This window comes from Erithacus rubecula (assembly GCF_903797595.1).
Source record: "Erithacus rubecula genome assembly, chromosome: 3".
Taxonomy (NCBI): domain Eukaryota; kingdom Metazoa; phylum Chordata; class Aves; order Passeriformes; family Muscicapidae; genus Erithacus; species Erithacus rubecula.
Window position 1 is genome coordinate 131234674 of NC_136689.1, and position 13259 is coordinate 131247932.

The window sequence follows — 13259 nt, forward strand, 5'->3', positions numbered from 1 at the left end:
TCCCTTGGACTACTCTGCTAATTTATAACACATTCAGAAGGGGAGAATGAAAGATTTAAAAGGAAAAAAACCCAAATAAACCAAACCCATAACCCAAACAAATATCACACAATCACTAGATACAATGAATTTTAGCTTCCTCATATTTTATTTAATTTTTAGATTTCACTGAAAGGAATTTTTTCCCTACAAAGTAGGATATAGTTTTCCATTGTAACTAGCAATGATTACTGAGCTTACCAAAAAAAAGTCGAAATCCTGTGTATCTTCCCATGGCAAGAGGAAGCATCATTCCTCTTAACAGTGACTTGCAGGGGTATACTATATAACATTACAGAAGACCACACTTTTGTGAGCCTTCAAGTGAATTTTAACAGTAAGCTTCAAATAGTTTCAGATGCAATTAAAATAAAAAAGTATCAACTACTTAATTTTCTGAAGCTCACACCAGATTTATCAGCATTGAGCAGAAATTTCAGAACCTGACCTCCTGAAAAAATGAAAAATTATCTTTACTACAAAGCCTTTCTTTCTATAGGCAAGAAAGGAAATTATCTTATTCACAACCTTTCTCTTCACTGATTTAACTTTAGGCAGTTACTAGAACAGTCTCTCATCTCATTCTGACAATGGAAAGGATGGACTTCCTTGAAGATGAAACAAAACCTCCTCTCAATCCCCTTGTGTGAGGTTATCTTTTTGACTGTTTCTTTGTTCACCAGGTGGTTAACTGGGTTAATAGTTACTCCCTTCTTTAGAAGCAAGAGGGGATGGTGAGATTCTGTAGTCCTGTATTATACCAGCAAGAACTGGCTGAAACAACTCAGCACTTGTGAGTAACTGTACTGTCCATCACTTTTTTCCCTGCTTTATTTCTCTCTCACTATTGCTATTATTTTGTTGTTAGTATTATTAAATTTTGCTTTATATAAATTGTTAAACCGTTCTTATCTCAACCTGTGGGTTTTACCTTTTTCTGGTTCTCCTTCCCATCTTCTGGGATGGAGGAGCAGCAGTGAGCAAGCAGCTGCATTGTACTTAGTTGTCATCTGGGGTTTAATGACAATACTGTACAAATATGAGATAGTTCATAAAAGATTTACATTTTTTTTTCAAGGAAATAACAGGGAATGAGAAAGGAATAAAGTAATAAAAAGAAAGAAAAAAAATAAAAGTTATATGCCAATTCCCATAAAGTAGACACAACAAATACAAGACTACATTTTTTTGAAAAATCAAAATACCTAGGCATTTGACACATCTCTTTAACTGAAAAAAAAATGTCCTTACCCAACATTCTAAATAACAAAGAGACAAGTATTTAAAACCCTGAAACACAACACTGAAAGATTTTGTACTCTATCTGCTTTCTTATTCTAACTTGCTTCAAATAGAATTTCTACATTGTATCTGGTGCCACTATCACTTGTTCTGAATTCAAGTTAACTGAAAGTTACAGAAACAGTATTCCATAGCTAATTCTTATGGGAAATTAAAAGATGAAAATACATATACCATTAAAGATTTTAATTAAGTGTGAGAAGAGTTCCTATTGTCACAATTTTTCAATTGATTATCCGAAAATAAAAAGAAACCAAGTTGTCTTTGTAAGAAGAGTTTAAGATCAAAAAATCAAGTCCAACTGCTAAGAGAGAAAACTGAATGTTTTGCAGCTATATTTGAATGCTACAAACACTGAGCAATCAACAAAGTTGAGTTAGATGCAAAAAAAGCGACCAACTAAAAAATCTCAAGTCAGTAAACCTGTCACTGTCCTCCCTACCCACTGGATGTTTAAAGCAGAGTATTGATTGCTGCTGGCATACTGAATGAAAAAAGTCCAACAGCTGTAAAAGGAGAAGGTTAAAGCTATTATACAGTATTTCCAGCCAAGTCAGAGCAACAATTTCATCAATCTGGTATAAAAAGCCCACCTGAAAACTCATCCATCAACACAGAAGTACTGCTTGTGTTGATCACTTTTCTTTTTTCAATTATGTGTGATTTTGAGCAAGTGGCAAGGTGTTATATGCACTTCTTTTCCTTCACAGATAACATCTTTTCAACACCTAAGTTGCAGGGACAATTAATGATATATGGATAAGCAACATATTGTCATATTATAATCAAAGCTGCTGCCAAAATAAGAAATAAAAATAGAAATCATGATGCATTAGAAAGCCTACGTGTGTTCTTTCACACAGATTTCAGGATGAACACATTACTCTGTTCCATCATCTGTTTTAAAAAAGACTGACATTAATTTTAATTGTAAGCTGTACTTAGCCAAAACCAATCTTATTTTTAATATACATTTGACTAATATATGGCTGGGCACATTTGTAATGAGATACCTTGTTGATGTTTCTGAACACACATTCCTTCTTATTCATATGCAAATGTGTTTCCTTTGCAAAACAGCACAGTATCATGTACTAGGACACAAGATGGTGCCTTTTTATTTCCCAGTTTAATCAGTTCTATTTCTCCCCAAAACTTGTGACCAGAAATTAGTCAAATGCCACTATTTTTAAATAGGTCTTAGGAAAGAATATTTCTTATGTCAATTTATAGCCTGTTGTAAAATCTTTTATCTGCTAAGAAATAAATTGACACACATAGTGCCCTCCTAAAAAAGGAATGTATTGGGTGTCTGTGTTGTGCAGGCAGAGGGGATCTGCAGGGGTGGCCTCAGTGAGGAGGGGCCAGGGCTGCCCCCTGCACACACAGCCACTTCAGCTGGCTCCACTGGATTCACAGTGGTGTGCAACAGAGGTTTGCCTGCAGCCCTTGGAGCAGACCATGGAAAAGCAGGCTGTCCTGAAACCCACAGAGGACAGATATCCACACTGTTGCCCATGGAAATGGAGAAAGTTCCCACACAAGCTTTGGGTGACCTTCTTTCTTATCATCCTACTAGTTCTAATTGGCAATATATTAAATAGTTTTCCCAAAGGCAAGTCTGTTTTGCCCACCATGGTAACTGGTAAGTGATCTCCCAGGTTTTATCCTCATCCACAAGCTTTACTCTCATTTTTTCTTGCCATCTTGTTAAATAGAGGGAGTGAGAGAGAATTTGGGTGGGTGCTCAGCAGCAAGTCAGGGTGAACCAACCCCAAGGATAAAACAAAAAATGAGACTGTGACAAGCCACTGTTAAGAGAAGGTTTTCTTTTACATGTTTACACTAGGAATCCAGATGATCTCAAGTTTTGGAAGAAGTCCTAGAAGATTATTTTGTCATAGTAAGAGTTTGCCAAAGTCTCCAACTGCTACATACTATGAAAAGCACAGCAACTGTTCTCACCCTATCATCTTCTGGAAACCTGTATTTCCTGAAAATCTAAAACTACAATTTCAGAATTTTTCTTAGTTTAGTCCTGATCTAGTAATTTCTGTCCCCAGAACCTTGCACAGGCTAAGCAACATGTTCTCAAAAAAACACAAAAACCCTGTTTTCTTTTGTCTGACAAAGTTACAAGTCAAATTCTCTGGTAATATGACAATGGATATTTTCCTTTCCATACAGTCTTTTCTTCCTTAATGCCCAATTACAACTGTATGTGCCAGAAACATGGTGCCCTTCCCTCTCTGAAATGTCCTGAACCATGTCCTTCCCTCTCTGAAATGAAGTATAGTTTTTAAAGGAAACTAAAGCATGCATTAAAATGGCTAAAAAGAAATACAAAATTTAATTACTTAGGACCACCAGTACAAAAGCAGAAATTTCAGACTTGCCCTAACTTGCTTACACAATTTCAAGTTCCCTCATGGCCACCAGCATTTTTTGCCTCCAACAAAGGATGTCTAGATTAAACATTTCTAAATCTAACATATATATACAATGACTGGGTTTTCAAGTTAGCAAACAAACATCAAGTAATGTCAGAGAGAAAGAGAAAAGCAACTAGAAAAGAAGCATCTTCAGTTTTCTTCAACTTGCTGTCATGTCCATCTTGCCCAGAATGGAAGCAGATGTAACACTGTGTAGAAGCCTAAAGTAAAGAGCTAATGTGTATGACTCCAGCAGTGATAGACACAGGTTGTGGACTCAACCAAGGTGTGTTGGTGAAACACACTGTGAGAAAGAACAGGATGTGGCAGGAGATGGGGGCCACAAAGAGGTATGACAAACCTGCTTTCTGGGACAAACGTCCTTGCTCTGGCTCCTAGAGATAAGCACAGCACAGTACAGCACACATATAGGAATAATGTGGAGAAGTGGATGTGGACATGGACTGCAGGGGGGAGATCAAGACCACCAGATATGCCCTAAGCCCTCCAACCCATTTCCAGAAGGGACTGGAAGTACAAACTGCACATGATAACTGACTTGTATAGAAAGTGAGTCACCTATTTTACAAGTGGAGAAAGTGACCCATCAGCAGGTACCCCCACCAAGCCCAGGCAGCACCTCTAGGATCCTGAACATTCCATTAGCCCATTGCCTAACATTTCAATTTCCATGCCAAATGCATAACCTACTAAAAAAACTCTGTAAACTTTTGTGGCTTTTGCTGTTCCTTTTGGCCACAAGCCTCTTCAACTCCTGAGTGCTCCTGTCTCCTTAAGGGTGGGATGCCACACACTATTGCAACACTAATGCAATATTATTAACACAAAGAAGTCAGAAACCTCTTAAAATCCTTTTATTCTTCCTGGTCAAATGCATTTTTTTGACAAACCTATCTTCCTGGCAATAGCTTCATCCAGTTTTTGCATTTGGATCCTACTTCAAACATTTTCTATCTCATCTGCTCCCATCTTTTTCAATTCAGTGGTTTAAATAAAAGATTTTATTCTTACCAGAGTCACCGACAGATTCATAACCCTTCCAAACTGATCAACATAGTAGACATTATCCTGGTACCAGGAATCAAGGTGAAGATAATTATACATGCCAAAAGCACGCATGTGGTCAAGGGTATACTGATCATCACGAAGCTGCACTTCTGCTACAGCTGGAGGGAAAAGAAAAAGACTATTTTAACAATTATTTATTTACAGTTTAGTAATTTAAAATTCAAACTAATAATTTAAAAGTAGTTCTTCCATTTTTTTCCATAGGTAAGCTTTATTTAAAGAAAAATACATTATGTATACATAGCTTAAAATTTCACCATAAACTTGGAAAGCAAGTCATCTGCCCTAAAGGCCACTGAAGTAATTAGCTTTGATTACCTCATCACCATTACCATTTGCAGTGGCCTATCATGGTGGGTTTCCCCTGGCTGGATGCCAGATGCCCACTAAAGCCACTCTATCACTTCCCTCCTCAGCTGGGCAGGGGAGAAAACACATGATGCTCATGAGGGAGGATAAGCACAAGGAGAAATGGCTCACCCTATTACTGTCACAGGCAAAACAGGCTCAACCTGGGGAAATCAGTTTTTATTTCTCATTACCCTGGTCTGATTGGCAATAAATTAAACTATCTTAAAATGCATTTCCCCCAACCCTCTCTTCTTCCAGGGCTCAACTTCATTCCCAGTGGTCACTCCCTCCTCCCCTCTGCAGTGGCACAGGAGACAGAGAATGGAGGTTGAGGTCAGTTCATCACACCCCTCTGCTTCTCCTTCCTCCTCATTCTCTTCCACTGCTCCAGCACAGAGTTCTTTTCACAGGAGACAATCCTTCACAAGCTTCTCTAAGGTGAGCTCTTCTCACAGGCTGCAGCTCTTCACAAACTGCTCCAGAGTGGCTCCCCTTCTGCAGGTCACAGTCCTTCAGGAAGGACTGCACAAGGGTGAGTGCCCAGTGGGGTCACAAGTCTTGCCAGCAAACCTGCTGCAGTGTGGCCTCCTCTCCCCATGAGCTCATCCTACCTGGAGCCTGCTCCAGCATGGCTCCATGCCATCACAGCCTCAGCCAGGTGCAGGCACCTGCTCCTGGGTCCTTCACAGGCTGAAGGTGGATCTCTGCTCCCCTATGGGCCTCCATGGGCTGCAGGGGTACAACCTGTCTCACCATGGTCTTCATCACAGGTTACAGGGGAATCTGCTCTCCCACCAGGAGACCTCCTTCCACCTCCTCCTCACTGACCTTGGTGTCTGCAGAGTGGTTTCTCTCACAGTCTCTCACACACTCCTCTCTCTGGCTGCAGTTCTTGTGCTTTTTACACTTTTCCAATCTATTACCCAGAGGTGCTCCCACCACAGCTGATGGGCTTGGCCAGCATTGCTGGGTCCATCTCAGAGCCAGCTGGCACTGGCTCTGCCAGACATGGGGGAAGCTTCCAGCAGCTTCTCACAGAAACCTGCCCTTGGAGCCCCCTGCTACCAAAACCTGGCCATGTGAACCCAATACACCTCTACCCCATCCCTCACTAGCATGCGTTGAGGTCCAATTTACCAACAACCCTCACACATGAAACACACATCTACACACATGCAACAGTGTCAAACCTACTTTGTATTACAGTAAGGCAAAAAAGGTCTGCTCTATAGTAACTCTTGGAAAACAGCAACCAAAAGAAATATTCCATAACTACATGGATTTCATAGTCTTAAATTCTGAACTACTCTACCAACACAAGGCAAAAGATTAAAATAGTACAGAGCAGAATTAGTTCACACTAATTACAGAAAAAAAGCAAAAACAAAAGCACAAAACAAAATAAACCAAATCAAAAGCAAACAAACAAACCCCCCACCATGTTCCTAGCACTCTCACTGAGGCTGAAATTTCCAGAAATGTCCAAGATACCAAGAATTTCAAACTAAGTTTTTTGGATTGAAAGAGACTGCAAAGAAGGGCTGTTCACAAGAATAACTACCTTCTTCAAGGCAAGAAGCGTGCTACCTACAGTCATTCACTTGAACAAGATTTTTTCAAATAGAAAACATCTACTCAACTACCATTAATTATCTGTCAAAGACTAACGAGGTTTTTATTTAAATTAGGTGCAGCTTTTTTTCCTATTCTGCATCTATACAGAGATGAAGCAACTGTAGTCAAAACATCTCAAAATACATTAGTAGAGGTCTAGTCCATCCTTCTGTAAATTGTCTCAGATCAGAACTCCATTTCATTCTCCAGTACAGTCAACCCAGGATTCTTAGCTTTCCAGCAGGGAACTTATCTTGAACTTCACACAAGAAAAATCCTTTAGGGAGTTACAAGTAAACTCTGTCAGCCCACGATGATTAGCACTCAAGCCCAGAGTATGGGAAAACACCTCAAGGCTAATCCTTCTCACAGCAGCAGTTTAGAGTTAGTGTAGTTCCTAATCTCTCAACTTCTACCTTCTTCCCTTTTCTGTTCAGAAACAGAGCAAATCTATTTCCAGTATTTCACTTCCACCCCACCCCATAATAGGGACCATACTCTCTGTAGCAGCACTCAGACCTTTTATTCTTCTTTAGCATCTTCTTAAACCCTCCTGCAGCAGTAGTTTACTGTGCCAGAGCACCAATTCCTGCAAAGAGCAGCTCATTTGGCAGTGCCATCAGTGCCACTGCACAGCTATCACCAACTCAACAACCAGCCAATCACTACCTGTTTCAGAACAGACCCCATTAGAGACACTGGCTACTAACATAAAAGTGGCTTTAGAGAACTATTCAAGATTATACTGCCTGATTAATAAAAAATCCAGTCATACTATACAAAATGCTTGCAAAATGACAGCATAATTAGCAATTAGTCTCCTAATCACTGTTGATATTTGCAAACCAGCAGTTTTAATTCCACCCAGATCAAATCTTTATTCATATTCATCACACAAGAGGGATTTCCGTACCTCTGCAATTAATAAATTACTGTTCCACAAACTATAGCCCTTCTAAACAAGCTATCAACAAAGAATATCAACAAAGGAGTGAGAAGAAAATACACCTGTCTTAATAGCAAGGACTGCTACCCATTCCAATTCCTACTTTAATTTATTAGAATATTTTACTGTAAAAAAAATAAGACCATATTGTGAAAATGCATTTTAAAGCTGTTTTATCACAGATATATTTTTTTCAACACAACAAAAGATTATATGATTGTTGTGTAAACAATTAAAGACTAAACCAAATATAATCCAGGATAATTACTTTCAGTGAAGCCAAGCACATATCACCTACTTCCTGCACAGCTGATCCTATGAAATTAGAATATACATGTAGAAACAAAACACGTAAAGAGTTTTTAGAACAAAAATTCTGAAATGGTAAGGCTTTCTTCACTTCTCTTTTCCCATTCTCCTAATTATGTTGCTCTTGTCAGAACTGTAACTGAACAAACAGTCTAAATACTCCAGACTAGATGATTCCTAAAGTAAATGTACAACTTTTAATGAAAATTCTTGGAACAATAAACTATTGATTAGCTGATTGTAAGATTATGAACTTTATAAAATCTGGAAGAACATGACTTCTCTGTCCTTGAGTTTCCTAGACTGTAGTTCTGATAAACCCTGAATAATAAAAGGGGTCAGGAATAGATCCAAATCCCTTGCATTACTGCAATATGTAATTAATACCACAAAAACAGAAGTCATAAACTATACAATTCATGGGTGATTTTAAACTAGGAAATCTGACAAATGTGTACTTGTGTCTTGTCATGAAACACTTTAAATGAGGTAGCCAACTGCTTTCAGAACATATCATACACACGTGTAGCTCTGCCAAGATGATGCAATTAAAGAACCTATTCTATTCTCCATTAATTGACACCCATACTGTGACCAAGTGAAATCTGTGCACAACTTCCATCTGCTATCACATACCATGTGCTTAGATAGTTTATAGAAGATCCTACACTAGGGTGAAATTCATTCCTCCTTTTCTACAGCCTTCAAGATTCAAGGTTTCTTGACGGTCCTTCAAAAAAAAGAGAAAACCAACTGAGCTGAGTGCAAAAAAAATAAAGGAGAAAAGAGAAAAGAAACAGAGCCTTTTAATAAAGTAAATTCAGAGAAAGGCAAATTAATGTAAATGGAAAGGAAGAAATATTTCAATCAGATCACCTTATTCAGTCTCAGTTACACAGTTTTGTGAGTTTTTATTTGGTTGTTCAGTCGGGATTTTTTTTCTGATTTGTTGTTTGGTCTGCTTTGTATTAGCATTTTTAATTTTTTGTCCTTTTTTTAATTTTTTTTTTTTTTTAAAGTATCAGACTAATTCACCAGTCTCGATGGATTCACTAGGCTGTTTGGGTTCAATTAAGAAGCAGCAGTCAATGGCAGCTATTAAATAGAACAATACGTGGTCTCTTTCAAATTTCTGATAAATACATCTGCACCATAACCTGGAAACATTGATTTATACACTGTTATTCATAGTAGAAAAGAAAGCAAGAATGTATAAACTAAATCTCAGCTTTCAATATTATTTCCCAACAATCCTAGTTAGATGGGGTATTTTGGACCAGTATAAAGAAAACTATGCTGCTTTTAAAGAATTGTATTTATCTCTACTAGTTCCATGCTTTAAATAATAATTTAACTCAAAATAGTTTAAACTTACTTAAAAGCAAAAGCACTAAATACAAAGTAATTCATAAGAGTCAACAGAAGTAATATATCTGTAACCTAACTCTTACTATCAGATCCCTAGCTGGATATTATTATAATTATTAGTCTGCAGTGGAAAAAAAAAATTCTTCTCTCAATAAAGAACACTATCAAGGAACTTAGACTTTAAATGAATAGAGAGGTCTTACATCTACCACCAAATACTACACAGAAGAACTGGGATGAAAAAAAGAGAAAGGTAGAGAAAAAAAGGGTGAGGAACAGCCCCCAAACAACCCCTTCATTTTTGGATGTTTTCCTGAATACACCAAAGCAACTTTATAAAGCTGTAAAACACACAAAGTAATTATACTGGCATATTTTGTAGTATCAAATATTATTTGCTTGTACATCATGCCTTGCTTTGCAGTGCCACCCAGTGGAAGTAATTTTGTATTGCAGATACACTGGTCTATTAGTGCAAGAAATTATTTCTTTTCTAGTATCAGCATTCAAAGATCCTTCTAATCTTGGATTAATGCTTTTTCTTTTAATTGTAAAAACCATGTTTGTTTTGTTAAAGGCAGGATCTCGTTGTTGCCGAGTAAACATGTGCCTGAGACCTAAACTTCTATGAATTACAGCTGCAAATGTCTGACAAAGCTCATACATTACTTCAAACACTTTTTTTTAATATTTAATTTTTCAAATGCAAATGGAAAATGCAAATGAAAATCACTGTAAATGCTTGAAACATACTGGTGCCTTTTGCCCCATAAAAAGTCACAAACATATGTTTTTCTGTAGCACTACTAATGAGCAACTTTTCACTGAAGCAGACCTCCTAAACAGCATGCATTACTACCGTTTTTCAAAAAAAGTAATAGAATTGCTAAATGCAGGTGATCAAAGGAATGCATTCTCTGCATATTCTTCTGGCTTGCACCAGTAGCTCCATCTCTGAGCAAATGTTCATTCTGCCTTCCAGCTGTAGCTATACTGAAAAGCATCCACTACTACATTACAGGTGCAAATATATATATATTAGTCCTACCAAACAGACAAGACAGAGAGGAAAGGGATCAGGAACATCCACATCTGAATAAATTACAAACCTCTGGAAAGGAAAAGGAATTATGAAACATCTAACTAGTAAAGGTTTGGGTCCTTTAAAAATGTTGTGCAACTTGGTTCCTTGCTGGAGACAAGGATTCACCCCACAATCTCTGCTTTGGACTCTGCTGATAACAGATTAGGGCAGAAGACACAACCACAAACAAGATGCTCATTTGCCCCTCCTAAAAGTTTGGTGATCTAAAAAACAAGGCATTACAAAACTCAATGCAAAGGAAACATTTAAAAATAAGTTATGGAAAAAAAAACTAGAAAAGTAAGAAAAAAGTCAAAATTTACAATGAAGAGTTAGAAATTAAAAGCATAATAACTCACTACTAGTTGTAATATATTACCAGGAGGAGAGATGAGAAAACAAATGACTGTGAGAGTTTAGCATTAACTAGGACAGAATGGGTTGCAATAAGGAAGAAATAAAAGAACATAAAAATAATAATATTTAAAAGAGAAGGGATGGCATTGTACTTCCCCTATTCTTCAATATGACCATACATTTTAAGATATTTACTAGAAAATAATTTTCTATTACAGATCTAATAAAAAATTTTTCTTAAAATGTATTTCTTTGTCAGTCACACATCTGACCACAGCAAATTCCTGGCAACCACAGTCAATCAGTTGAAGGCACATTAGAACTGAACACTTCAGATGAGTTTTACATGATGGTCAGAAAATGTCCTCAGGAACATGACAACCACCACAAGTTGTCACACAGCACCACATGCTGCTATCCACCTGCTTCAGGGGCAGAAGACTGCATCAATTCCTCAGGGCAACTTCTTTTCTCATTTTATTTTATAGATAGTAGCGAAATTCATGAAAATAGATAACTATAAAAACAGAGATAGAAATATTGAGAGAAGATTGATACTCTAAAGTTCACTATGCAAGTTTGTAATAACACTGCATAAACACTTCAACTACAGGTGAGTTTAAATTCAGTTCTACTTAAGAACAAGCATTTATTTCTTTTTATTGCCATGTATTCCAAGTACTCTAAAACTCACATATTCCTCTTAACTGCCACCAAATTTGGGATGCCACACAGGCAGAACTACAAATCTCAGGTCTTTTGAGACAAACACTTACTAAATCTTTTTCTATAATACAAAATAATCAACCACCTTTTTACATTAATCTTCCAGATTCTATTATGGTATTTTTGCAAACGGTTGTGAATAAAATCAGAAATAATTATATTGACAGTGTTCCTAAACATTTGACTTTTTTTTAGCTATTGTACTCAGTCCCATTTTAAGGAAATGAAATCAAATTCTTCATGCAGTGACAAATACTGATTTAATAACCCAAAAACTACCAAGCTCTTCATCATGTTCTAGAGTCTGAATCTGCACATGAGCGCACTGGAAAGCAGAAGTTCTTGGCCTTCTACACAATACTGGTTTCTTCTCCCACACAGTAATTTGAAAAAGCCACAGCCTACACACCATCCACAGTCTCTACAACTCAACCCATTAGTCCTGTACAACACAAGAATCAAGTTTTGGAAGGATACCCTAAATCTAACACGTATGTAGACTACTGACACTGGGAAATACAGAAATCAGATACAGAACACCTCTGCACTGTGAGTAAACTGCCTTGAAAGACACAAAAGAAATCCAGCAAGGAGAAAGAGGCAGCTGTATGGCAGAAGAGCAGGCTGCAACCAAAACATCTGGAAGACAGATATGGCTTGATACATTTCCTATTAATAATTCCAAAACACAAGAACAACAATTAAAGGTTTCCACTCTCCAGAGAACGAGTATCTATATCTATATATGTGCACAAAGAACAGAATAAGTGAGTTAGCATTAGTGAGTCCATAGGACAGTTGAGTAAGTTAGACTGAAATAAGTCAGGGTCTTTGTTCTGTGGGAAGTGGGGAAAGAAAAGAACAGTCACACATATCAATCCTCTGTAACTGTTATGTAAAATATCTGAATGGACAAGAACTGAGTAGATCCATCTCTATATTAGCAACTCCACTGTTCACTGTATTTTAATGAAGATCTGTAATCCTCACCTGCACAACTGACTATCTATGAACCACGAAGATTGCTTGCTCATAGGCAGAACGGCAAATAAAAGACAAACTATGGGAGAGTGCCAATGCTACAGTGTTGCTATCTCTGAAACAACTGATGCACACTCATAACAGCATCCACTCACCTGTATTTGGGCAGTTTTTTGAAAAGTGACACCTAGAGCAGTCTTACAAGAAAAGTGTTACTCTCGTTGTATTTTCCAGCCCTACCACAGACACACTCAGTCTCATTCACTTAAGCTTCAAAACAAAATTCATCTAAAAACTTCCTTCCTACTGCTGACAATTCAGCATGGCAAACATACCTTTCTGATCTGCTATGAATACAATATATTCTACACAAAACTAAAGTAACATGTAATGAGTAACTCTGTAGACAAGTATATCGTTCAGTAAATATATAGAGACAGAGATTAGTCCACACAAACTGTGTTTACTGTCTCAGCTTTAGAAAGAAAACCAAACTAATTCATCCACCTGACAAGCAGATCTGAATTTCACAAATCAGTAAACGCAGAGTGCTGAGAAATTTCAGGGCATGGCTAAGATTGTAGGCACATATCCAACAGGACTTTGTGGTATTGTGCTCCTCAGTGAATTAGCCTGTTAATGGACCATCATCTCCAATACT

General features: G+C 37.5%; 1 protein-coding gene across 3 annotated transcripts in view; it reads right to left on the minus strand.

The window, feature by feature from the left end:
- NUDCD1 (NudC domain containing 1) overlaps positions 1-13259 on the minus strand; it is a 31547-nt gene that overhangs the window by 17448 nt on the left and 840 nt on the right. The window contains exons 2-3 of one of the 3 annotated variants that reach the window (XR_013773715.1): positions 8719-8812; positions 4806-4960 (exon numbers count right to left, since the gene is read on the minus strand). The exons of 1 other annotated variant lie outside the window; for it this stretch is intronic. Coding sequence is in view for 1 of the 2 variants with exons in the window: in XM_079301577.1 (XP_079157703.1) it covers positions 4806-4960 (155 nt within the window). In the remaining variant the exon portion in view is untranslated. The remainder of the gene's footprint in view (positions 1-4805; positions 4961-8718; positions 8813-13259) is intronic. One more of the 3 variants, XM_079301577.1, reaches the window with a different exon arrangement.